General features: G+C 43.5%; 1 protein-coding gene across 7 annotated transcripts in view; it reads left to right on the forward strand.

The window, feature by feature from the left end:
* Frmd4a (FERM domain containing 4A) overlaps positions 1–27,721 on the forward strand; it is a 590,169-nt gene that overhangs the window by 288,977 nt on the left and 273,471 nt on the right. For 2 of the 7 annotated variants that reach the window (XM_051205868.1, XM_051205867.1), the window contains exon 1: positions 19,615–19,758. The exons of the other annotated variants lie outside the window; for them this stretch is intronic. In XM_051205868.1, the coding sequence (XP_051061825.1) occupies positions 19,615–19,758 (144 nt within the window). Of the gene's footprint in view, positions 1–19,614; positions 19,759–27,721 lie in introns of those variants that run through there. 7 annotated transcript variants of the gene reach the window in all.

The raw sequence follows: 27,721 nt of genomic DNA on the forward strand, positions 1-27,721 counted from the left end.
ACTCTTGGGGATGTGGAGGCCTCTAATTACAACACATGTAATTCTGCTATGCCCTTTTTAATTTTCCTTTCTGATACCTCATGTTCAAGTCAGTTCAAGATAAGTTTAAAGGCAGACAGATGTGTGCCCCACCCCCCATCTGGGACTGGTTTTGTGAATTGGCCCATTGCGCACCCATTGCATATCCATTGCACACCCATTGCATATCCTGGATCTCAGTGCAGCTGAGTCACCAGAGCTCCCAGATGTTTTCACACTGCTGCATTGCAGGGACAAGCTCATTTACATGGGTGGCTCTGTGGGTGCTGGGTTCTCACTCACTACTAACCCAACTTGCTACGACCTAGAGGTTTGTTTCTCTTCTCCGTTGTGTATGTTGGTATCAGGGGGCAGAATGTTTGCCTTCAAGACTGAAATTAGTACCTTACTAAATAAAAGAATTTAGAGGATAGGGATGCAGTTCGGGTAGTAGCATGTTTGCCTAACATGTGTGAAGTCCAGGGTTCAGTCCCCAGGACCACATAAACGAGGTGTGGTATATAACTAGAAGGAGGACCAGAACCAGAAATTTAAAGCCACCCTTGTCTGCAAAAGGGAGAGCCTGGGATACATGAGACTGCAAAATAAATAAATAAACAAATAAATAAACCTAAAGGAGGGAGTGTGGAAACAATATAAACGTATATAAACTCATGTATGAAATCTCAAAAGCAAATATCTTTAAATTAAAAAAAGAAAAAAATTAAGGCCCTAGAGAGCTAACACCATTTCCTTTCACAACATGGGACCACACTAAATGTGCTCTCTATGAACTGAAGCCTTTCCAGATACCAAATATGCTCTTAAACAATGGATATATATATATATATATTCCCACCTTATTTCTTGAGATGTGGTCTCTCACTAAATCTGGACCTTATTTCTGTAGACTGGCTGAGTGTCAGTCACCAGGGATCTCTGTTCCCTACCCCAGTGCTGGAGTTATTTATGTACTCCCCCAGGCTTGGAGAACATTCCCCACGATGCTGGAGAACTCAGGTCCTCATGCTTACACCACAAACACTTTACCCACTGAGTCATCTCCCATCCTTACTCTTTGACTATCTCTCAACTTGTACTCTGTATTCCTTTTTATCCCCCAAACAAAAGTATCTTTTTGTTCTTTCTACCACATGACTGTAAGATGCATGAGGAAAACAGTTAATGTGTCTTAGCAAAGGATCTTGCAGGATAAGAAAGCTCTCTCTGTGGAGACCCACCCACTCATCAGAAGTGGGCCATTAACGAGTTTATTTCACCTTGTATTGTATCCATGGGGTGCCATCCTTCATCTTAACTCTAGGGGCTGACCCTGTCCATGCCACTCATACAGGCCTCATAGAATCAACTTTCTGTCACTGCTAGTGTAGAGCAGTGAGTGCAGAACAGTGGAATTGAGGCAGCTTCCATTCAACTTTGCCCCAGGGTCACTGAGCTTGGAAAAGGACTTGTACTCATGGAGCAGTGTGTACATATATTTATATGAATCTGAGCACACGCGCATGTAGATGCATGTGTGTGCATGAGGAGGCCAGAGGTCCACACCAGGTGTCATCATTGACAGATGCCACATTATCCTTTTGAGACAAGGCCTTTCACTGAACTCACAGCTAAACAGGCTGGCTAGTGAGTTCTAAGAATCTGCCTGTCTCTGCCTCCCCAGTGCTGAGATTGCAGACACATGCCACCATACCTTGATTTTTATATGGGATCCAAACTCACGATCTCATGTCTTCATGGCAAGGAATTTGCCAACTGACCCATGTCCTCAGCTCCTATACATTTTTACATTTTATTTTATGCATATGAGTGTTTTGCTCTCATGTGTATCTGTGTACCATATATGTACAATGCCCACAAAGTCCAGAAAAAGGTGTCAGATCCCCTCAAACTGGAGTTGCATCTGGTTATGACCACCATATGGATGCTGGGAATTAGATGTGGATCATCCTGAAGAGCAGCCGGTTCTCTTAACCACTAAGCCATTTCCTCAGCCTAATCATTCTAGACATTTTTTAAAAGGCTATATCTTGCCATATAATGCAAGCTGGCTTAGAACGTATTCTCTACACAGCCCTGGTGGCACTACTTGGTTTGGGGATTATAGATGTATAGCTTGTGCCTAGTACATTTAAGGCATCACTTTAATTATCATCATTATCATCATTTCCCTTTTCTTTCTTTTTTCCAGTTCTAGGGATTCAATCCAGGACTTTGTGTATGCTAGACAAGTGCTCTACCACTGAGCTATATCTCCAGCTTTAATTTTCTTGCATTTAGGAAAAGTATATGTTATATACATGACAGTGAAGGCAAAGGAGAGATCTGCTATATACCATCATTTGTTGCATGTGAAATATAGCCATGCCCACTTTCTCCAAAAGAAAATAAATACTGACTCACCCTAAGTGGCTGCACACTCTCTCTGTTCCCACAGTTCCAGAGCTCAGAGAGAGAGAGAGAGAGAGAGAGAGAGAGAGATTTCAGTACAAATAAACCAAATAAACTAGTCTTGGAATAGATCTTTGGACCTTCCACTGGAATTATATCATCTTACTGCTAAACTGGAATGATTATTAACTGTATAAAAATTCTTTTGACATGTCAAATGCAAATTTACACAAATTAGATCATGTCCCTCAGCCATAAGAAGTGGGAAGACTGCAGAGAGCAGCATTATAACTGTCATGGGGGTGAACACTGAAGCAGCTGAACATGAACACCAGGTCTGATTATTGCCTGGTGGGGCAGGGTTGCTACCAGCCATACCCTTCTTTTGTCTGAGGTGGGTGTTTTCCTACTATCTCAGATGGTAGGTCAAAACAAACCACTCCATTCAATAAAGCAATCACCTAGCCATGGATTCTATAGCTAAAGTGTCAGTAGTATGCAGGGCCACCACCCCAGAGGCCACACCACAACCAAGCTGACATTTGTTTATGCCCCACATGGTTAATAGCAACCATACTGAAACCTTTTCCGTCTAAGCGGTCTGCTTCCTGCTTGATGGAGTAGAATTCTGGGGGTCAGCCAAGTCCTTGAGCAAGGACTTGAATGATTTACACCTCCTTTGGCTGATGACAGCATTGGCTATAGCCATTGGAGCTCTTTATCTTACCATAGTGCCAAAGAGGAATGATAACTCTCACTGAGTGAGAGGACAAGCCAGGCTGCTCAAATAGACCCTTTGAGTGTCAGCTCTTGCTTGTCAGGCTCATATCCAGAGCAGAGATTGATCCCTTTCATTTTAACCTCAGAGCATCCACCCTTCTGCCTGCTGCCAGATAAAGCAACTGGTAATTAACCACCTTGCAGCAGTAGACACATAGCTTCCTGTGGGCATCTGCTACCCGAGAGAAGCCCATCAAGGACAGTGTCAGCCATTTATTACTTTAATGTCTTTACACCGTATCCTTATTAAATTAAACAATAAATATCAATATACCTGAGCCATTTTTTCCTCAGTCCCCTGTTGAAATCTTTTTTGGTGTTAAGATTTAGTTCATCTTTGTTGGGGGCAGCTAGTAGGTAATATCCTCTTGAAGATATGAAACAACAAATCCTGGACCACCAAGTAACCAGGGACAGGACACAGATGTGAGTGGGCATCATGAACAGGCTATAAAATCAAGAAAAGGCTCCGGAATTTGCTGCTGGCCTTGATCTCTCAAGCAAACCCCACAGACAGGCTAAATCTCAAGTCTTATAGATGCTGCTGAAGAAATTGAAAATAAAGCATGCAGGTAGCAATCAGAGGATTCAAGGAGAAAGAAATAGGTTCAGAGTCAGGAGAATGGAGTGTCCACATACACTGGCAAAGTTGTGCGAATTCTGAGCACAGCGTGAACTAAGGGAAGGAAGGGATAAAGTGTGCCCTGCTCAGAAAACCCACAGTGGGGGCTGGGAAGATAGCTAAGGCAGCGAAGGACTCAAGCTTAAGCATGAGATCCCAAGCACCCACTTAGAAAGCTCAGCAGGGTGGTACACAGTTGTCATCTCAGAACTTGGAGGGGGGCAGACAAGCAAATTGCTGGGGCCCCAGGCCATGGGACACCAGGCCAAACAGTCGAAGCTAGTCAGTGAGCCCCAGATCCCAGTGAGAGGCAGGGTCTCAAAAACCAAAATGGCCAGTTCCTGACAGTTCCTGAGGAACAACACCCAAGGGTTGATTCTATACAATGTGCACACCACACACACACACACACACACACACACACACACACACACACACACAAGAAACCCTTTCATTTGACTTTTAAAGGTACTGTCTGTGTCACTTGGTGTTCCTTCGCACATTCCATGCTTAGTTCCTTTTAGAAATGAATAAGTGAGTGACTGCATGTTTATCATTTTTACCTTCACTGCCAGAAAATCTGAGGCTTAACTCGAGACCTAAGCTCCATTACGCCTTTTCACGTTTATGTCATACATTTAACTCATTTGTCTCTCTCCTTTACATTATCCTTACATCCTGCTTAACTCTTTGCTTTGTATATGTGGTATGTGCTTTTATTGCCCCTCATTCCATGCTGCATGGGATTGTGCTGCTTTTTCTTCTCTGTGTGTGTTTTTATATGGGAAAGCAGACACAGTGAAAACACAGTCCATTGAGAAGAGGGAAAAGGAGAACAAAGTCTGTGGCTTCCTTTCTCTGGGCAGAAGGAATTGTCTCAGTAGGTGTATCAAAACTCCTCCTGGGTAAGCTGAGACATGGGAACACCACGGTCTGAATAAGGCAGTTCTTCTTCCCAGGACGGGATGAATTAATCTGGAATGTTACAGCCCTGACAGCACAAAGCCACTGCACCTCACCCCATTGTGTGCTGGAGGGACATGGAGTCTCGGCTGACCCTGAATTGGAGATGTTCTCCAGGGAAGCACAGAGATCACACAGTAGCTAGCGGGGGGGGGGGGGGGGGGGGGGTTATTACACAGGGGCAAGGTCTCCTAACGTGTCCCCAGGGCCCTGCTTCCAGCACGCTACCGTTCTCTGCACCAAGTCTTCCCCAGATCTCACCCTTGCTGGCCTGAGGGCTGGAAAATCGGTGGGTTTGGGCTTTTCATTTCCCCCCAGGATGCAGGCAGCCTCCTGTGGGTCCTTTTCACTCCACACCTCTTCTCTTCTCTTCCTTTGGAATTTTTGCTGTCCTTGTAATCAACTATCAGATGCACAAACAACAGCACTTCCCTGGGAAAAGCTTAGTGCCTTGTCATGAGTGGGGGCCAAGAATTAGAAGAAAGCCACATTCATAGTTTTAGGAAAGTTGCTGTGTACATTAGTGTTTGGGTGAAAGCTGTTCATTCCATTAGAGGTGCTTGGTCTAAATCCCTTCTCACCTGAGAACCTACATCAATATCTCCTCCAGAGGAACAGGGAGTCATTAGTTTTGTACCCCTTCCAGATAAATACTTGACTTTCATTTTGCTTTGTATTCAAGAACCACCCAATCCCAGAACCTAATATCTGATGTTGGTTTTCATGGGGGTGGGGGGGGGGGAGATAGGGCAAAAGGTAAGAGGCTAAGAGGCTTCAGTCACAAGTTAGGTTACTCAGGAAGAAACAGCTGAGTCCTGATGGTTGATTCTATTACTGGCAGTTCCTGAAAGCCCCTGACCTTGAGATGTGAGTGGTCACTGTCTTAGCATTTCTCCATCTTGCCTGGCAATTGGAACATCCCCACCCCAATGCACAGTAGAATGTATAGGAAGCAAAGCAAGGCTCCATGATAACAGTCACATGGCCAAGACACTGGCCAAGGATGAAGACAGAGCAGACTCTCTGACTTCCACCCTGGAAGGGCCTCATGGGGTGAACAAAGGTCAAGGACCAAATATCCAGTTATCCATTTTCTGCTCGGCTTCTCTAGCCCACCCCCAGACTTGCCCCCAAGGAAGGAAATGCATTCGCTGGACAGTGGCCCTTCAGATAAGAGCAATACCACCCTGGTGGCTTTTCATCACTCTCTCTCATACCTCCTGTCCCAGCTTCCCCTCCAGGCTGATCAGTCTCATGCCTTCAAGAACATGACCAGCAGTAAATTCATACACAAAGAAAGTTATGAAGGCTCCAAAGGCTTTGCCTGGATAGGAAAAACTAGAAAGTACATGCAGTTATTGACATGCTACTAGGAGGGGGTGGGGATTGTATTTCCATTATGGGTGTATCTGATTCCACACAGCCCCACTTTTAGAAGAACAGAGTACAGAGAGATGAAATCATTTTCCGGAGTTACTCTGACCAGATTCTAGGTTCAAATCCAGACAATCTGAATCCAGACAGCCCTCCGGGAAGGAACTAGGAGGAGTTGACACTGGAATGAGACCCTGGTGCTGAAACTACCGAGAAAGTGTGCTTTAGGGAGGAGTGGTGGATAAGAGTAAACAGATCTTTAAACGACAGTGGTGACACAGCCTAAAGATGCAGGCCTATGATCCCATCTACTCTAGAGGCTGAGGCAGGAGGATCACCTGGGTTACAGGCAGTTCAAGGCTAGCCTCGGCAACTTAATGAGACCCTGTCTCCAAGTTTAAAAGGCAGAAGAGGACTGGGGAATCAGGTGAACATTTACCTGGTATGCACCAGGCTCTGGGTTCAGTCTCAATACCACATGCATGCATACAAAGTTTAAATTATAATAAACAAGGAATATTTTCTTGTCTCTGGTGGTCTTTAGCTAAAATGCATTGGAACTGCTGTCCTGTGTCTTCTCTGTGATACTATGGGGCCGCTTCCATTTCTCTGTCTTATATTTCCTGTATATTAAGTGCCCTGACCCAGTCCCCATGTCCATTCCTAGAATCTGAGCTTGAACTCTTTGCTTTGTATATAGTTGGTTGGCTCTGTTTATTTATATATTTATGTGCTCACATATTTTTTTAGTGCTGAGGACAGAAGTCTATATTTTTCTACTGGGATGTGTGAGTCATTGGGAAAAAAAAAAATGCTTGCCTACCTAGCATGCATGAGACCATGTGTTCTAGCCCCTGTAGGATACAAGAGAAGGGGAAGGGAATTGGGTGGAGGGGAAAGGAGGGAAGGGGAAAGGAAGGGAGAAAGAGGAGAGGGGAGGGGACCAAAGGGCTCACAGTGGTGACCTCTGCCCCTGACACACCCATCAAAACCTAGGCCACTGTAAGGAAGTGGTGGAGGTAGGATGTGCCACTAGGGGGCAGGAAAGACTCAGACCCTGGCCTCTGTGCTTGTAGACTCTGTCTCTACTGATAACACTTTTTTGGAGGGAGGGGCTGAGGGAGATTGTCATAGCTAAAAGCAAAATTCCTGAAAATCATTACACTAGGCTGCTATGGTAAGCAGTGTTACCATGTGCAAAGGAGTCACTTGGGATTTTGTCAAAAGCAGATTTCTCACAGGTTCCCAAGTAACCGCTGAAGTTGGAGAGGGACCAGGGAGGCCATAAAGTATCTCCATGTTTGCACCTACTCACAGATCTCTCTCTCTCTCTCTCTCTCTCTCTCTCTCTCTCTCTCTCTCTCCACACACACACACACACACACACACACACACACACACACACACACTGTGTATGCACAGATATACGGGCATGTGTGTGCACCCACACATGACCTCAGGTGTCAATCTCAAGATCTACTTTTATCCTTTTTACTGTTGAGACTGGTACACTTACAGGCCTGGAAGTCACCACTTAGGCTAGGCTGGCTGGCCAACAAATCCCAGGGATCCATCTCTTTGCTTCCCTAGCTCTGGGATTATAAGTATTGTAAGTACTTGCCACCACTCCTGCCAATTTTACATGGGTTTGGGAACTCAAATCTGGCTCATCAGCTTGCAGAGCAAGCATTGGCTTGACTAAACTAGCTCCCCAGACTGAATGCTCTTTTTCCACTTTTTTCCAGAGATGGAGAGAAGATAGGTACCACTATGTGAAAACACTAACATTTATCTATGGCAATGCACTCCCACCCTATCTCCTCTCTCTCTCTTTGTCATCTATCATTTTATTATCTTCACCATGGTTCTCTTATCTGAACATTCAGGCAAGATCAGCAGTGACAATATAACCCACCCCATGAAGAATAAAAACCCACGATGCTGGTGGTCCTTGGTGAGGAAAGAGGGGACTTAGCACACTGAGATGGCCCTTCTGAATTCCATTACTACCTTGGGTTCAGTGGACACTTAAACCGTACTTTGCTTTGAAATTCTCTCTCTCCCTAGTGCCTATCAAGGTCTAGGAGATGTTCACATGTGCCAAGCTAGGAACCCACAGACCTAACCATCCAAAGCTCTGAAAACTCTGGAGCCCTCAAGAGCAAACATAGATCTTTCTGGATCCTGTCTAATCCTGCAGAAGTCCACTACACAGATTGGAAGCAAACTGTGCTGTATGTCCAAAGATTATCTTCATTTCCTCTGTATTTTGAACAAATATTAAATAAATAGGCTTGAGACTGTACATTAGCAGACTGTCAAGTCAGACCCCCCTCCTGTGTGTGTGTGTGTGTGTGTGTGTGTGTGTGTGTGTGTAGGAGCATATCTTAGCAAGTGCATACAGAATTCAGGGAAGAACATTTGGCACCCTGCTCTAGGATGTTCTACCTTATTCCCTTGAGATGGTCTGCATTTGAAACCGAAGCTCTTCCTTTCAGCCATAGACACTCACATGCCAACATCTGTGTGGACACTGGGGATTTGTTCTAACTCAGGTCCTCCAGCCTGCACAGCAAGCACTCTTACCCACTGAGCAATTTCCACAGTCTATCTGTATTATTTTCTACCCCATCTCCAACACACTTATTTCTGTTGCATGGAGAGCATAGAAGGGGAGGGAAAGCACAAAGTGTTTGTTTTCCAGACACAGATGAGGGTGAGTCCTCCTGCCTTAGGGTGTAATTCTTTTTCCTCTTCCCTTACAGCTGTGACCTAGTTAATTGTAGGTGGGAAGCAAACTCTGAAATCATCAGACTTTGGCTTGGCTTAGGATCTTGCTCTGTTAAGTGGTAGGATGTCCTCCTTAATGACAGGAAGTTGGGTCCCATGATCAGCAACATTCATGTTCTTTGTGCTCAGAGATAAAGAACTAAGTGTAAAAGGCTGTGGTTTCCTTGTGGTCAGGGAGGACAGGCAAGAGATAGATGAGTCTATGACCCATAGATGAATCACTCCTTCTAAACAGTTGAAATGCTCCTCTGAGTGTTCTGGCCTGTGAGTCCACAGGGACAAAGGAGGGAGTGATTCAGATTTTTTTGTTTTGTTTTTGTTGTTAATGGCTTCATTTCTAATGCCGAGAAGGCTACGGAGCAGAATATTATAACATTAAGAACCAGTTTAGGGCTAGGGATGTTGCTGTTGATAAAGTGCTTGCTTAGTATGTTTGCAGCTCTACATTCAGTCTCAGCATTGCATAAGCCAGTCATGGTGGTATATGTATATGTTATCTATGTTCACCATTAGCTACATAAAGTGTCAGGGCTACATGATATCTTGTCTCAAACAAAAGCAAAGGCAAACATATAAACAAAGGAGGATCTGGGAAATAGTTCAGTTGATAAGTATTTGTTATGCAAACCCAAAGACCTGAGTTTGGTCCCCAGAACCCAGGTAAAAACAATTAACCATAGTGGTATTCTCCTATAATCCTATCACTGGTTAGGTAGTAACAGGCATATCTCTAGGGTTCCTGGGCCAGCCAGCCTACATACTTGCTGAGCGTCAGGCCAGTGAGACTCTTTCTCAAAAAAAAAAACAAGGCAAATAGCTCTGGAGGAGGAGGAGGGCAGATCCTGGAGGAGACACTTCCTAAGGTTTTCCTCTGGACTACAACACACATGCACACATGAACCTATACATACATACATATATGCAAATGAAAAAGAAATGAGATTCTTAGCAGGAGTCTATTAAATCACAAACAGGTAGGCTCAGAGTTGTGTTTTAGTACAACCTCCAGGGAAATTCTGACTCTGGACAAGGCTGGCAGAGAACTTCAGCAACACGATGAGTGGGAGGAACTCCTGTGACATCTGACGATCTTGAGATCTATCAGAGATAGTCTCTTCCTCAGCTGGTGGAAGATGAACCTTGCCTTATATATTCTAAGTGAGGAAAGGGGCCTCTTGGAAATTCAAGGATGTACCAGGCCTTAAGTTAAGTAAATGTATCACTTATAAAATCCCTGTGTCTTGCGTCAGAAATTGGCAAGACATGGGAGAGGCACAGAATAGGAAGTTCTGAACAACCAATAGATGACAGAGGCAGGGGACTTGACCTTACTTCCCTCTCACCTACCCCTCACAGACTTCCATCTGCATGTCTGGGGTATCACGCTAGGAACTTCACCCCTACCCTAATCCAACGGGTGGGAAGTTCACCTGGTACAAGTAGAAACAACAAGGTCCGACCCATGTGACCCTCCTTTAAGTCTTGTGTTCCCCCAACTTGTCGTGTGTGTGTGTGTGTGTGTGTGTGTGTGTGTGTGTGTGTGTGTGTGTGTGTGTCCTCGCTCATGTAGAGCTGAGAGGACAGCCTCTGGTGGTGTTCATTCAGGTATCATCCACCTTTAATTTTGAGACAGGGTCTCTTCACTGCCTGTTTGCATCCCTCCACCCTGAGCATGTGCTCCATCCCTGCCTTCTTAATGTGGGCAGGAAGAGCAAACCCAAGTCTTCCTTTTGCAAGACAGATACATTATCAAACTATCTCCCAAACCCTGAGAGGTGTATCCCAGGCTGACCCCATCTGTGTGCCTGCTTATCAGTGTGCATCCCCATGCATTCTCTTTAGTTTATTTGCTATTGATTCATCTAATTTCTGTTCATCTGGATTCATTATTCAAGATACTATGATCAACTACTTTGAACTTGCTAGCCTTGACTTGACCTTTGAATTATGAATGATGACTATGCTGTTGTCCCAATATCTGTAGTTTGCCTAGATGTTCAGCCCCTAAAGAATCGGTTCTTCATTTTGCAGTCTCTATTACTAACTCCCAGCCCACAGTTATCACCCTCAGCTAGCCATGGATTCCAAATAGATCATATCATCTATATACAGCTAATTTAAATGGTCCCAAAAGGCAGAAACCTTAATAGTTTAATCTGTAAGAATTCTCAATGAGAATGTTCAACTTGAATTCTTCATCAGAAATCTAAACAGCTACTACATTAGTAACTCCAGTCTAAGACAGACCTGATTCTATACATATCAAAGAATTATGGTCCTGTCTCACTTGGAAGTACTATACAGAGTTTTCATTCATTGATAATCCAAATCCCTATTGACCAACTCAGTACAGATAATTCATGGTTGCTCCATGGGTTGTTTGTTGTAGTGATAGTTTTTCATTGTTATAATGAGAGAAAATTTTGTTAAAATGATTAACAATGCACTCTAGCATCTATAAATTTCTATCCAAGTCCTATGATTTCCCTATCAAGAACAGTTAGCCGTGGGGAATTTGTTCCTAGACCCCTGCAAATGCCAAAATCTATGTATGCTCAAGCTCTTTGTATGTAACAGAATGCTAATTGTACAGAGCCTATGTATATCTTTCTATGTACTTTACAAACATCTCTAAATTACTTCTACTATGTAATGAATGCAAATGCTAAGTAAATAGCTGTTATACTACATTATGGAAGGAATAATGACAAAGGAAATCAATACATATTCAGGGACAATGTGATTTTTAAAATTAATTCATACCTACATATGTGGAGCCCTGTTTTTCACTAAAAGAACTTTCCCTCACTGTTGACCCTGGTCCTCTTCCTAGTATCCAGACAAATCTGTAAGCCTCTTCTGGCTCCTTTCCAGGGGGAAGAGGGTTTGATTACCCTCTAGGTGACTCTCCCATGAGCTCAGTGTGTCTTTGTGCAAAGGTTGTGGTTCTGGGCTGTCAAGACAGTTCCTGGAGCCAACAGCCCCTTCTCTGCATCAACTAGGAGCTTCCCTTTAGGACTTTACTATTGACAAATCCCAGACCATTGCTCCTGTGAGTGTTTGGAACCCCTAAACAAAACAAGGCCTGTGGAGTTTGTTTGGATTTGTTTTGTTTTGTTTCAATTTAAGGCTGTGATTACATAAACATATGCTTGGAAAATATATCATACTCAAAAGCCATCCTTATTCGCTTAGTTCCATGGAAACCAACCAAGAAGAGATTAAAGCACTTAATTTCTGATTCAGGCCTGGGCTGATTTAATCTAGGGAGCCCTGATGGCTGTTTCTATGAAGGCCTGGGGTAGATGGAGAGTCTGCTTTCCTAACAGGGGGTAATGGCTAGATGACATCACTTTTATAGCTATAGGATTGTTCTCCTATGATGGTTCTGAGAGCTTGGGGGAAATATTTCTAAAGATAGCTCTTGGCTCACTGCTCCTGATGCTTAAGCCAGAGGGCAGATCCTGCATCTCTCATACTTTCCCAGGAACCCAAAATATTTTTATAGACATGGCCAAGCATTTTTGAAAATTATTCTTTACATCTCACCCTGAGGACATATAAGTTCCTAGCAGACATAAGTGGGTCTTTGGGGTTCTGAGGATCAGAAACAATGTTGCCATGGTGCATCCTTGTCAAAGCTGGGACATTTTCCAGACCCAAATAAGGGATTACATGTGCTAATGAGCAGGCTGAGGTCCCTCTGGGTTCCCAAAACTTGTTTGGGTGTTGCAGTTCGCCCACTCACTTAAGCAAGCAAGTGCTATTTCTAAATGTCCCTTTCCTGAAGAAGTAGAGCAGAGTTTATAAAGTGACAGATGGTAACTTCCAGAAGTGTTTGGATTTTGTCCTCAGATGGTGGGCGTGAGATCATCAGAAGCAGAAGTGAGTGGAGGGGAGCTGCTGAGGCAGGAAGAGGAAATGCTGGCTGGGCTCCTCTGTTTTAGCCTCACCTCCCGAGCATGCCAGAGGCTGTCAGGAGCCAAAACAGGCTACCCTTCCTAAAAGCAGCCCCCTCTTGCCTCCACCAATCCCTGATCATAAAATTTGCTTAGGAAAGAGAGAAGCCATGTCATGGACTTTATTTAGGAAAGCCAGAATGCTACCACTTCACATGTGCTGGGGTGGCTAGAACCAACAAGAGGAGCGATAATAAGAATGCTGAAGTGAGACAGAATAGAAGCCCTGGAGAGACTGCATCCTGATGATGCAGCTGCTTTGGAGCATAGCCTGGCAGTTCCTTAGGAGAGGGTCCTGCAGGACCAGTGGAGTTATACACCCTTCTAGGTACATATACTCCAGAGAAAGAAAAAGTAAGGGCCTACACAAAAACATGTGCACAAATGCTCACAGCAGCATTGTTCAGAATAGCCAAGAACAACCCAATAGTCCATGAGCTGAAAAACAAGTAAACATGCTGAAATCACACATGACACATCATTTAGCAAGGAAAAGCAATTTTGGTAGGGCTGGAGAGATGGCTCAGTAGCTAAGAATGCTTGCTCCTTTGGGTCAAGCACTGGGGAGACAGAGGCAGGTAGATTTCTGTGAGTTCAAGGCCAACCTGGTCCTTCCTACCTAAAAGGTTCAGGCCAACCAGGGTTACACAATGAGATCCTCTTTCAAAAAAGAAAGTGCTTGCTGCTCTTGTAGAGAACTCACAAGCACCTGTACCTCTGGCTGAGTTTTCTGACAATTTCCTCTGACCCTAAGAATGTCTACACACATGTATGCACACTCACACACACACACACACACACACACACACACACTCACAAAAACAAAACTAAATCTTTAAAAAAAAAAAAAAAAGAACAGGTGTATCTGGAAAATCGTCACAACAAGTAAATCAAGATGGCACAAATAATACACCAATAGATGTCCAGAATAGGTGACCCTATATAAACAGAAAGTATCTTACTGGTTGCCAGTGATATAGGGAGAGTAGGAAGAGAAATGTGACATTTAATGGGTATGGGGATTGGGAGCTCCCAGTGTCCTAAAATTCTATTATGGTGCTATATGCACAGGTCCTATGTATATACTGAGAACCACTGAATAATACATTTTTGTAAAAGACAGGCTTTCTCTGTATAGCCTTGACTGTCCTGGAACTTGCTTTGTAGACCAGACTGGCCTCCAACTCAGGGAAATGCCTGCCACTGCATCCCAAATGCTAGGGTTAAAGGCATATGCCACCATGCCCAGCAAGTAGCACATTTTTAACAGGCCAATTACCTTGATATATAAATTACAGATTGACTGTGTGTGTGTGTGTGTGTGTGTGTGTGTGTGTGTGTGTGTGTGTGTGTAGAACAAAGAGTTATAGACCACCTTTATTTTTAATACAAAGCAGGGCTTGGGATGTAATTCAGTGTAGAACACTTGCTCAGTATGTACAAAGTCCTGCCCTAGGCTCAACCCCCAACAGGAAAAGAAGGAAGGAAGAGGTGGGGGAGGGAGGAATGTCTAACCTTGTCCTATCCAGTATTTTATTGTATCTAGAGATTTCACAGCAAAGATATATGATGTATGTACAAAAAGAGTTGTGCAATAATTTTTACTTCAGCATCTGGAAGATGACCTGTAGCCTGTGAACCTAAGTTTGATCCCCAGAGCCCATGTAAAAAAGCCAGGTGTGGTGATACATGCTTGTGATCCCAGCATGGGGCATGTGCAGGCAAAGGGATCCCTGGGGCTGTGAGCAGCCAGCCTAGCCAAGTCAGCTAGTTCCAAGTCATTAAAGACCCTGTCTCAGAAAAATGTTTGATGGCATACTGAGAAATGACACATCATAAAGTTGCAAACACACACACACGTACACATGCATATATGTACACATGCACGTGATCACATGCACGTGAACACATGCACATACTACAAGAACACACAAAAATCAATAAGAAAATTACAATTTCAACCTGGGTCCTTTGCCAGGAAGCAGAAAGAGAATGCAGAGTTGAAGTAAGCATTAGTAGCTCAGAGCTGCAGAGCATAGACGACACACAAATAGGATGTATCTGTTAAATGCACACAAAACCCAAGACAATTTTGTGGTGGGCATTTCTGCAGTCTTTGGTCACTCACTGTCTCTGTCACTGTCTCAGCCTGTGTTTGGAAGACAGAGGGTACTGATCCCTGATCCCCTTCAGTCCTAAGAGAATGTATCTGACATACACTTTGATCCCAGTAAAAGTTTCTAGATATTGAGTTGCAGCTGGAGTGGGCTTTGATGTCCAACCCACCCTCTACATCCAGGTCTTATCACTAAAAAGATAACAGTGCACACAACACATCTCTGAAACATTGCCATTTGTGCCTCCTGGTGACTCTCTTGACATCAAGAAGTTCTCCAGTCAATCTTTTGACTGACATTTTCTCTGATAAAGTGGCAGTCATTATCACTAAATGACTTAGATGGGTTATATTAGATTGCATTTGGGAATATGTTTCTTTGGTTGTTATAAATACACTTCTCCATGTCTGTGCTCTTTCCTGTATATTTATGTATCTGCAAGTTTTATTCCTGATTACCCTCCATGTGATTTTCAATTTTTTTTCTGACTTTTTTTTATTTCAAAGCAGCAATGATATTTTAAAACTTCCCCAGCATCAGGAAAACGCATTTAATTGGTTTTAAATGTTTCCAAGCTAATGTTAACAGAAAAGCTGTTTTAACAGCAGCAGTGGGGAGGCAGAGGGGATGCTGAGAATGCTAAGAGAGGGGAAAGAGGAGCTAGGGAGATGGGCCCGTTTGTGTGCAGCTGTGAGGACCTGAGTTCAAGTTCCCGGTGCTCACTAAAAGTGAGGTGACTATGGAGGCCTGCCTGTAACCCCACAACTCAGAGGACACGGACAGGAGGGTCCCCAAGCCAGGTAGACTAGCTAGATTAGTGAGATCTACACTCAAGTGAAAGACCCTGCCTCAGTCTATGAGGTGGCAAGTGGTCAGGGAAGACACCCAGCAGCCACCTCTGGCTTCCACATACATTCAAACAGATGTGCACACATAGGGACACCCTCATGTGAATATACACACCTACAAACCACATTTTATACAACAAAAAGAAGGAGGACAAAGCAGCTAGACTAGTGGGCTGGCAGCATTACAGAGGGTCTGGGTTGTGGCATATGTAAGGCTAGCGTCCAGCCTATGAACCATCTAGGGGCCACTCTGCTCTGTTCCCTGATGGGAACTTAAGCATTTCTCCCTGTATCAAGAAGCCATAAAGCCATGGAGTCATTTCCAAATGGAGAACCTAAGGACCAATATTCATCTCTTCCTTATTCTGTTCCCCAAGAAGTACAACAGACCACCAAATGCTGGTACTCATCTTTAGGAACCTAACATCCACTGGTCCAGGCCACCCCATTGTTTCTAAATCTCTTCATCAGCTATGCAAGTCTCTAGGCAATTAAAAGGAGTTGGGAGCCATAAGGTAATTCTATGTTATAAATCCTGATGTCTTGCTCCTAGCCCATCACCATTTGTCCCTCTGTTCTGAGAGTTCCTCCTCTGTAAGATGGGTATGTGTGTGTGCGCGCACACACACACACACACACACACACACACACACACACACACACACAAAACCCACAGGGAAAGAGAAGAGAGAGAGAGAAGCAGAGTGTACATGCATACACATTCACATGTATACACATGTAAATACATGTATGCACATTTACATCTGTGTGTACATGTGAGTATATATGCATGTATCTCTTCTTTCTTTCACTGGGCATACATCATATAAGCACAAGGACAGACACACAAATTAAGAATAAATTACTCTGAGAATTCAATGTCTCTTAAAATTACAGAGCAGGCGAGGTTGGAAGGTTGGGGATGTAGCTCACTGGTAGACTACTTGTCTAGCATGTTCAAAACCCCAGGTTTCATCCCTAGAGCCTCCAATAAAAGGGACTACATGGGCATTATGGTTGATTACAGCTGTGGTGTTTGCTTGTGCAGTCAGTCAGATTGCTGATAGGAACCTTCCCTCTGGTACTTTGATTTTGCAACCTAAGAACTGAGAAAAACTCTGGGAGACAACCTAAGCGCTTAGGTAGGGAATCCAGTGAACTACCTGCAGTAGGCACTGCAGCCAGTCACCCTGAGCTCCTCCTGCTCAGAAACAAGCAGCTGTGAGCCCAGGGACAAGCTGCCTTGATCAGCTAGTTGCAAACCTTCCTGGGGAGGCCTACTAGTCCTCAAAGTGCTAAAAGCTTCAGGACCATCTGAGTACATCCTGCTTTTCTCAGAAATTCATGTTTATTCTCATGCATTTAAAAATATTATGACACCTTTATATTCTAAAAATTTTCAGACCATATGCTAAATACATATATTTAAGTTTTCTTGCATATGTTTGCTTTTTACTTTTAAAAGCAATTATTTGGTGATATAATAAGACAGTGCCTTTGGAACTTCCCTATCCCAATAATTATATGCTTGGGATAAGAACCTGGTTTGTAGCCAGATTCCCCCAGGGTAAGAGCATTAGGGTGCAGATGCAGACATAACCACCAGCTAGTGAGTGCTTGTTTGCTTGGGAAAATGCTGAAGCAGTTAGCTAATACACTTTATGGAGACACTTTCTGTCCACTGTGTCTTCAACTCATTCCTTTTCCTACCCCTGTCCTCTATTCTCTCTGTTCTTGAACTCCTTCTCTTTCTCCTAGCCCTTTCTCTTCCCATTTTAGTAAAATAGTGTGTTCTGATGGCATGTAGAAAAGCATGCTTCTCGAGCACACCTCACCTTTCATTACAAAAATGTCAGATGAATAGATTGTATGTAGGTTAAAACAAGTATGGTGCCTTACCTGAGAGCCAGCACTCATGCAGAGATGCTAAAATTGCCAAAATGGAACACAAGTGAAAGTAATCTTGTATTAATTGAACTTATGTATGGATCATAGCAAAAGGAGAGAAGAGATTAAGCAAACATGACTTGTAATTTACCAATTTTGAAATAATCTCGTGTTTGTCAGTAACAAAGATTTCATGAAATACCAGACCATAGTGAATGCTGAACCCAGCCCCACCCTGTGTTATTGGTTGTAAGCCCATCACCCCATTTAATTGTAGAAACAGCTCAGTGAGGCATGTAGTGTTCCCATTCTGCAGTTGATTAAGTCCATGAAGACATTCAATTTAACCTGATTCCTATAGGAAATGGTAGGGCCAGCTTCAACCTCATCTAACTCCAGGGTACTCCAGTAGGTTAGAAGATGATAATAAAGGTGTAAATTAAGGATATAAATAATAATGAATAAGATGTGTAAAAGAAAATTGTACCTTAGTGTATCAAGCAAGGTGTGTGTGTGTGTGTGTGTGTGTGTGTGTGTGTGTGTGTGTGTGTTGGGGAGGGTGGGTTTTTCGAGACAGGGTTTCTCTGAGTAAGAGCCCTGGTTGTCCTGTTATTGAGCACACTCTATAGATGAGGCTGGCCTCACAGAGATCTGCCTGTCTCTGGCCTCCTGAATGCTGGATTAAAGGCATATGCCACCAACACCTGGCTTTGACCCATCTCTTAATCAGATTATATTGTAACTACACTCCCATGTTCCTTACTGTCCCTGTCAGCTTTGAAATTTCACCTTTTGGTGTAGAATATATTGAATTTAAAAGCAGGAATCTTTCTGAAACATGGTTAAATATAATTATCCATCAGCCAGATAAGATGACACATATTTGTAATAACAGCACTTCGGAGATAGAGGCGTAAGGATCACAAAGTCAAGGCTAGCCTGGAATATATAGCGAGTTTTAGGCCAGCCTGAACTAATAGCAAGCCACCCATAAAAACAAAAAAATAGCAAGAGAAATAGCCAATCATTGGGAAAGTAAGCTCACAAACAATTGCAACACATTTATTTGTTTGTCTTTGCTTTGGGTTAAATTCTATGTATGGTTTAATCTATAAAAACAGCTGGCACTTTTATAGATCTTAAGGGAGAAAACTGGCACAAGTTGCCTTGACCTCCTTTCTCCGTTTTCCTCCATAATCATGGGTGTAGCTATTAAATCCATCAGATAAGCTTTCTGGCTTCTTATCCCAACCTAAATTTAGCATGATTCCAAGGAAAATGCTTGGTGCTTTACAAGTAGCCCAGAAAAATAGCTCCAGTGTTGACTGAACTTTTGGCTTCACTGTGCAGAAACTCTTGGGTTCTCCAAGTTTTAGAGTTAAGAAAAATAGATGGAATGCCATGGGAATGCTGGCAGGGGAGGCTGGAGCTTTCTTCCCTCTGCTTTCTCATCCTGGAATGTCTCTGCCTTGTGCTCTTCTCTTAATTTTATCTGGACCTGCCAAAAGATCCCGCACCAGTGTGCAGGACGGTGGAAGGAGAGGCAAGGATGTATGCTTTCCTGCAGGCTAGGGTTTATTCTTCCCAGGTGCCTGCAGGGTCCCCAGAGACAGGGAGCCTTGTGTTAATCCTTGAGGGAAAACAGTCTCCCAAGATTAGTGTGGGTATTGCAGAGAGTAGGTAGGGAAGCAGGAGAGGGTGAGAGGAAGCAGAATTATTTTGATTTCATTTCTTTGCCTTGTCTGATTAAATCTCAATGACTTTGGGACTTTACATTACTAAAGGAACACAGTTCTATATGTAGGCCTGGAAACAGAGGGGCTAGGACAGGGTCTGGAGCTGGCATGGCTGCAGGGCTGTTGGGCTCTGAGGATGAGCCCTGTAGCTGGGACTTTGCTTGCCGGGTACTAAGGACTTGCCGAGCAGGAAACCTGCAGCTTCTGCAGCTGATGTTAAAACCATGGTGCATCCCCAGGACTGTCTACCAGGTAAGACCAAACCTCACCATTCTTTGCTTTGCTGTGTGAGGTGGTAGTAGGGAGTAATGGAGGAGGGCCATGAATGATTAATATCCGTGCCTGAGACTAGGAAACATCTTGTAATCATCTAGGGTCTAGGTGACCTTAAGGGAACATCTTTTCCAAGGTGCCTGAAGCCATGTGAAGTGCTTAAAGTTCAGTGTGCAAGGTGATTCTATGAAGGAGGTACATACCAACCAGTGCAAGGATGGGCTATTGAAATCATCTATCAAGCAAATGACAGAGACCAGTAATTTAAACTGCAGTATCTCTGGCTACAGAGACTAAGAATGCACTTTGTGTGGGATCCAGATCCCAAAGCAAGCTCTGATGTCTTTTGAGTGTGTATTTACAAGTTAGGTGTGGTGACAGGCTTGGGTAAGGGACAGAATGTGGCTGTAAGTGGCAGAAGGCATGGAGGCAAGAGCATCAAGTAGGAACACTGGGCCCTTCCTCTGCTACTTCTCCTTTTGTTGGCTAACACTAGAGTCTCTGGAATCAGACACTTGGACCCAAACCTCATCCAAACCCAAGAGAAAGGAAACACTTTGCTATCGGGTTTTGGTTTGGTATATTTTTATCTAGTGAATGGGACAAATGTTTGGTTTATTTGGGGGGTGCACGTGTGTATGAAGATACATGAGAGTGTGGGGGGCCAGAGAATAGCCTTGGGTGTCCTTCCTCAATTCCTCAAGAGTTTATTTATTTGCTTCTCAAAAGAAGTTCTCTCACTGACCCGAGACTCACAGATTTAGTTGTGCTGTATGGCTGGGAGCCCCAGGGATCTGTCTTTACCTCCCCAGACTTGAGTTCATAAGCATGCTACCACACCCAGCTTTTTACCTGGGTTCTGAGGGTCAGCCCTTTGGAGTTTTTATTTATTTATTTGTTTGTTTGTTTTCAACAATGGGGGTGTGACCCAGGTTCTCACTCAGGCTAGGGAAGCGTTCTATCATGGAGTGACACTCCTAGCCTACAGAAGACACTTTGCACAAGGGGGTGTTACTTCATAGTCAGTTGTCTGGAACCACAGAACACCCAGGGGGGAGGCAAGAGTATCTGTTTCCTAGGCCACCATCAATAGTCCAAATTGCTGGCATTAATGCATATTACCACTTGCCAGGGAGGTGTCAGTCCTGAGATCTCCAGCCCACCCTGAAAGGGACCAAGCTGCTGGAGCTGGGGGAGGGAGACAAACCGGTGCAAAAAGGAGTGCAGTTCCTCTGGCTGCCTCTTCAAAGGGCAGCTGCTGGCCTCTCTTTGGCTGACAGTTTTTTGTAACACAGTTTGTTTCATTAAGTTAACTCCAGCAGGCTTGGCCTTCTCTCCTGTTCACTGGCTCACCACACTGTTTGGCATCAGGCAGACACAGCTGGATTTGTGTTTTCTAGGTGTGATTTGGCTGTGTATAATCCTCTAATGAACCATGATGTTTAAACAACTCTATAGTGCTCCTCACCCCATATAGAATGTCTGAGAGAGTTTGTATCAAGGGACAGTTCCTTGGAAGCCAGGCCCCAAGTGCTTGTGGGCAGTTTCTCTAGAATTCTTGTCTGTGAGCGGGATATGCCTACAGTGTTACTAGAAACAGCACTAATAAATTTGCATGTAAAATAAACTTGAGAGAAATCTCCCCAAAATTAACAACCACAAGAAAAAAAAACCTTAATATTTCCAATGACAAGTTATGAATCTGAAACAGATCGGGGAAGGGTGGGGGAACACAGAAACAGAGCTTTCTGGAAGAATCAGGAGGAAGAAGCTTGGCCAGATTATCCATTTGAAGCTTTTCTGGAATGTTCCTTTCCAGTGTCTCCCCCTCCCCCACCCTGGTATTTGCAGTGATTGCTTGGTCTAGATAATTCTGTCTCTTCAGACTTTACTGAGTTTGGGGACTTGGATCCTGGCCCTTCTCCCATCTTCTTTTATCTTCCTGTCAGCTCTTCTTTCTTCTCAAGTTATATAAAATTGAACTTCAAAGGGCTGGGGAGGTAACTCATTTGTTAAAGTGTGTATCACACCAGTATGAGGACCTGAGTACAATTCAAAGAACCCACACACAAAGCCTATTGGGAAACACAGGTTTTTATGCTCAGTTCTGGAGAAGCAGAGGCAGGCAGTGCATCCCTGGGCTCCCAGGCCAGCCAGTCTCATCTACTCAAGGAATTCCAGGTCCTGATAAGAGTCTCTGTCTCAAACACTGAGGTGGATGGCTCCTGAGGAGCAACCTAATGTTGACTTCTGACCTCCACATGTGTGTGCACACATATGCACGTGCAGCCACACACATGCACTCTCATACACACAAACACAATTAAAAATAAAGGCAAAATTGAACTTCGATATCAAGGAAACAGAGTGGCCAAGCCCATCTCTCCAAGAGGACTTCATTAACAGCTGAAGTATATTGAAGAGAATATTGACCTATTAGCCACCAGTCCCAGGAAAACAATCCTGTGCAACCACAATTCAATCCAGTCCAATTCAATCTAGCATTTGCTGAGCAGCAGTTACATACGTGGGCCTGTAGGCCCCTGGGACAAGAGGGCTAGCTTTTTTACTTGTTTCTGGCCCCTCCCTGGCTGGTTGTGGAGTAGTTGTTTCTGATCAACATAGCCTTGTTTGCAGCTTGAAGGTGATTCCCATGAGTGGGTCCAGAAAGCAGTTGCTAGGAGGAAGTTTGGGGTGGCAAGTCTAAACTAGTTCACCAACCCCAGGCTAGGATAACAAGGGCCAGGTTAGTGAACTCCAGGGCCAAGGGGGGTGGGCAGTGCTGAAAGAAGAAAGGGAAGCCAAAAACTTAAAGCCTGCCCTAGACCACGGGTGGTCCAAATGCTTTCCAGACAAGACTTATCAAGTCCTGGCAATTTCTACCTGCCCCAAGACTTTCGTGTCCACTGGCCTGGAGAATTGGCTTAAATAGACAAACTATAAACTGCTTATTTTCAATGACTCAAAGCCTCATGGGGAATTGTCAAGAACATGGTAATTTCATTTCAACGAAAAGCAGTATTGAGACACATTCAAAGATTTACTAAAGAAAGATTTACTTCACTCAAAGAAAACACTGCCAAAAGTACTCTTTTTATCTCTCCTGACTTTTGTTTTCCCTACTACAGAGCCAGGATAATGATGTTATATTTTTACAATGATGAAATAAAGGAATATATATATTTACAAATATTTACAAATACTGAAGAATATACCAAAGTGAAGTGTTGCTGTTTTTCAATATGCTGTGTTGGTAGTGTTATTCGCCTTGGGAAAATTCATCTGAGTACATTTATTTGAGTGTGTGGTAATTCATGGCCATTTTGGTGTTTTGCTTAAGTAACAGCTTCATGGTTTTTAGTCTCTCATTAGGCTAATGTGATGAATTCTAGACTCACTGGGCTGACTCTAAGGCAGTTCAGTCTAGGAGAAGAGTTCAGTGAAGTGTCTACACAGCAGGTGCTTGAGTCTGAGCTCAAGAACCCACCTTAAAAAACAGGGTGTGGTGGCACTATGATCCCACTGCTGAGGTGGCAGGGACAGAAGTACAGGGGCTAGCTATCCTAACCAACGTGAGACAAGCTCCAGACAGGTCAAGGGCCTGTCTCAAGAGAAGTGTAGATAGTATCTAAGAAAAGGAATGCTATTTGAGAGTGTCCTCTAAATTCATAAGCACATGCACACACATTTACACACACACACACATCCTACCTGTCCCTACACATGACCCCCAGGGGTTCTGGTTTAATTGGTGGGGCCTAGGTGTTGAGATGTTTGAAAGGCTCTCCAGGAGTTTCTGTTGTACAGTCAATCCAGACAGCCAGGGCTGAGAAGCCTTCTTGTAAGCAAGAATATGCTTACAAAATCCAAACAGTTACAGCAGCAGCACCAGAGCAGGGATGTACCTTAATGTCCTTGATTTGTTTAGTGGACATTGTATAGGGTATGACACTATACCTTGCAAACATGTATTATTGAAATTATAGTTTTAACAAATTAACATCAAAATTTGATGCTTGTATTTATATAAAGTTAATCAGAGAAATAATTAATATCATACAAACAGACAAAAAAGGAAAATGACAAGAAAGCTGACAAATAACAGAAGCATTGGTTTCAGATTATATGGCACATATGTACATATGTGTAGGTGCATATGGATGCATGCATTTTATATATATATGCATGATTAATGTGTTATAAACATGTTATATGTACATATGTATATGATCATGAATAACTGTCAGAGTTAGGGCTGGCAATGTGACATTTTCACTATTGATGGATTAGTCTTTACGTAACCACTCTCATTGTGGAGTATATAAAGCAACAAGAGTTTAAGTGACAGCAGAAAAATGAAGGTTGGGTGCTAGGGTGTAGCTCACTGCTAGAGCACTTGCCTATCATGTACAAGGCCCTGGGTTCCATCCCCATTACACACACACACACACACACACACACACACACACACACACACACACCACGGCTCTCAGCATCAAGGTTTAACTCAGACCACTGAAATGAAGCCTGGCATATGGGAAGCACTAGAGAGGCACTGGCTGCCTTTATTCCTTTATCACAAGAATAAGTGTGAGCACTTGTGTCACACCCAGGAAGAGGACAAACCTGCTTTGTTCTTTGCCATAGCAGTGATTGGTTCCAAAGTGGGTTCCTCACCTCTAAAACATCAGTCTTGCTCCCCAAATTTGAGATGTGTCACAGCTATGGAGGACAAGAAGTTTCAATTCTCTCAAGTGGTCCTTGTATAGTCAGTCCTTCATCACACTGCCCTCAAGTAGGGTTTGTTATGGGGACTGGAATGTCCACACCTGGGAGCAGGGAACTTAGAAGGGAAATGATTAGGAATTATATAAACTTACATGTGACTGGAAAATCCAAAGTCATGAGTATAAGAAGATTCATGGGCACTTCCATGTCACAAAATCTAGGGGAAAAATATGGAAATTACACAACCCTTTATACACTATTATTTTATAAAAGATTTATGTTTATTTTATGCACATGAGTATTTTGCTGTCTTCACATTATATGTACCCCTCTTGGAGGCCAGAAAGGGGTGTCAGGTCCCTTGGAACTGGAGTTACTGATGACTGTGAACTGGCATACTGTTGTTGGGAACTGAGCCCAGGTCCTTCCACAAGAACAGCCAGTACTCTTAACCACTGAGCCATCTCTCCTGCCACTACACTTTTATGTCCACATATTTTACCCGTCTGTTCTTTTATCTCTTTTCATAAGACCATGGCTTGGCCTGGTCTTATGAAGTGAAGCCAGGTCCTGGGCTTCACTTCAATGGTCTGAGTTAAACCAAGAAAAGAAAGGTAAGTTAGCTCTTCTCCAGCAAAGCAGATCAACATTTGCCTTTCATTCCTGTGAGTTAGGCAGGTGTCTTTCAGACTCATGGCCTCTCACCAGAAAGCTGTACATCTGAGAATCTCCCTCTAAATTCCTTTTATAAGGTAATCTATGGCACAAGATACTTAATGTTGAGAATCAAGTGTTAGAGGTGTGCATCCTCTCTAGACATAGGCTGTATGGGAAAATCCAATCAGATTCTACTGCCTTTGGTAAAGAAAAAAATTCAATGATGCTTTATAATTGCAGGGATTGTCTGTTATAGAGTTCTGATGGGAGAAATTGGGCTGGGGGTTGTGAGCTCTGAACACTGACTGGCTTCCCGCTTTCATCATTTGAAACTCTGTGTCTCTTCTGCTAGCCTCGTGTTTCCACAGCCAGGGCAATAGGTTGGAAGAAGTGTGCACTTCCGCGGGCATTGCTGAGACTCAGCACTGCTGCTAACAGCCGCTCCTCTGCTGACACAGGTCTCAGTGTCATGGGTGGATGTGGAATTGCCTGTGAACCTCTGGCATCCAGCCATCTTACCCCAAACCAAATGTGTCTTCCTTAAGCTTCCTCACTGCATTCCAAAAATACCCATGGACATTCCATAGCTGCTTGATCCAGGGAGGGCATCTCAAAGAGGGAAGTCGGAGTATGAAAGGGAAATTAGTCATAACCAATGGCAATTAAAATAGTTCACTCTTGAAATATGGCTAGAGATCAACCCAGAGATGCTAAGCAATGAGAATTCATGAAATTTAAGCTTCTCAGTGGCTCTCCTTCTGCCCCCTCCCCATCTTTCTCTCACTCTTCCTGTGTAGTTCAAACTACAAGAGAAACAAATCAGTGCAATGTACAGTCTGAATCATTGGCCCACTATAAATTGCTTCTGGCCTCAAAGACCTAGAACACACATGTATGGCATATGTATATCTGTTTTAGATTACTAAGGACTGTTTTTTAGTTGGATGCCATTGGATTGGGGCTAGTTCCCCCCCCACACCCTCTATTTGTAGAAACTGTACCCTTCATAAAGAGTTCTCAACATTGATTTTTTTTTTCTCCTTAGAGAAAAAGCATCCTGCTGAAAAAGCATCCAAGAGGCTACTTGCCTGGCCCTCATGTCTTCCTAGTCTTAGGACATAGGCATATTGGCAGTCATGGGGCATATCACTCCATATGGAATTATGGTTTGAGGGCACTTATGTATGTGAAGGTTTTACTTCTAGAAGGACTTTGGACCAGTAGCTATAGTAACTGCCCTGCTGATAGGAATTTGGGAGAGTCTTTAAAAAAAAATTCTGCACAGTCTTTTTTACTCAATGCTAACACTGGCTCTTTCTGGGCCACATAGCCAGACTAGCAATTACCTATAACTCTCGTAGTGCCACAGACTTTAAGAAAAACCAGCTAAGACATGAACTTGCCATGGCTACCTGAGTTGGGGTTTGTTGTCACAGAGACCAGCTTTGTGTTCTTGGACTAGGAAACATGTTTCTGGAGCACAGAGTTCCTAGAAACCTGAGTTTGTAAATTCAGGCCTGACAACTGCGTGATTAGTTTTGATGTTGTTCGTTGTCCAGATGACAATTTCTGTCCAGTGTGACAGGATTTCAGTCCTCATATGTATCTTCAGAAATAACTACCACAAGAATCTAGACCAAGGGAGTAGGCTATGATTCAAACAAATGTTTCCACATGTGCGAAGTTCAGCTTTGATTCTCAATTTGCTGTTTTTGCTGTTCTCCTTTGGCCATTTCGTTATGGTGATGTCGGCTTTCAAAGGGCGATGTCTTTTGTGTTATTTAATGCCTACATTTGGCTTGAACCTACTCTTTTCTCCCCTGATCTATAACATGTGCTGTGCATAAAGGGAGTGGGGGGGGGGGCAAAAGGCTTGCGCCAAGGAAAATTTATCAGCAGGTTTACGCGATTTCTTGGTCAAATCTACTCATTCATTTGTTGAACCCTTCCAGCCATTCCTTAAGACGGTTGGAAGCTGTAGATGCTGCCAGTGTGCTTGAACTTCACACACTCTTGTCTTCTCTCTTGAAACAGGATTTTATAATGTCAGTATGGATTCACGAGCACATAAGGACTAAAAGCAGAACCATCATTCTTGGATTTTAGAATTGATCTTCCTTTGTGTCAGCTGTAAACACTGTTATAGCTTCATTTTTACTGTGTGTATAAATGTATGTTTTAGTTGTAACAGGGGAGTATTTTTATTTCTTTGAATGCACTTTTCTTTGTTCTCATGAGAAAATGACCCTTCCTTTGGAGGTTTAAAATTAGCTTCCAGTCATGGTATTAGCCACCCCTCATTTGGGGACCTGTCCCTCCAACAGTCATCATCAATCTATTGCCAAAGCCTTTGGAAACCAACTCAGACTCTTAGCTTTTGGTCAACTTTTGACTGTCTCTGCATGGCATGGGGTGCGGGGGTGGGTGGTGTGTAGTCTCCTATATGGAAGGATCCAACAATTACCTTGTAGATATTTGTTCCAGAGCCTCCATCAGTCATCCAAACTATCATTTATTTGGGGTATTCTTTCAATAAAGTAATTTGGAAAAAGATGGC

Source organism: Phodopus roborovskii, unplaced genomic scaffold, assembly GCF_943737965.1.
Source record: "Phodopus roborovskii unplaced genomic scaffold, PHOROB, whole genome shotgun sequence".
NCBI classification, from domain to species: Eukaryota; Metazoa; Chordata; class Mammalia; order Rodentia; family Cricetidae; genus Phodopus; species Phodopus roborovskii.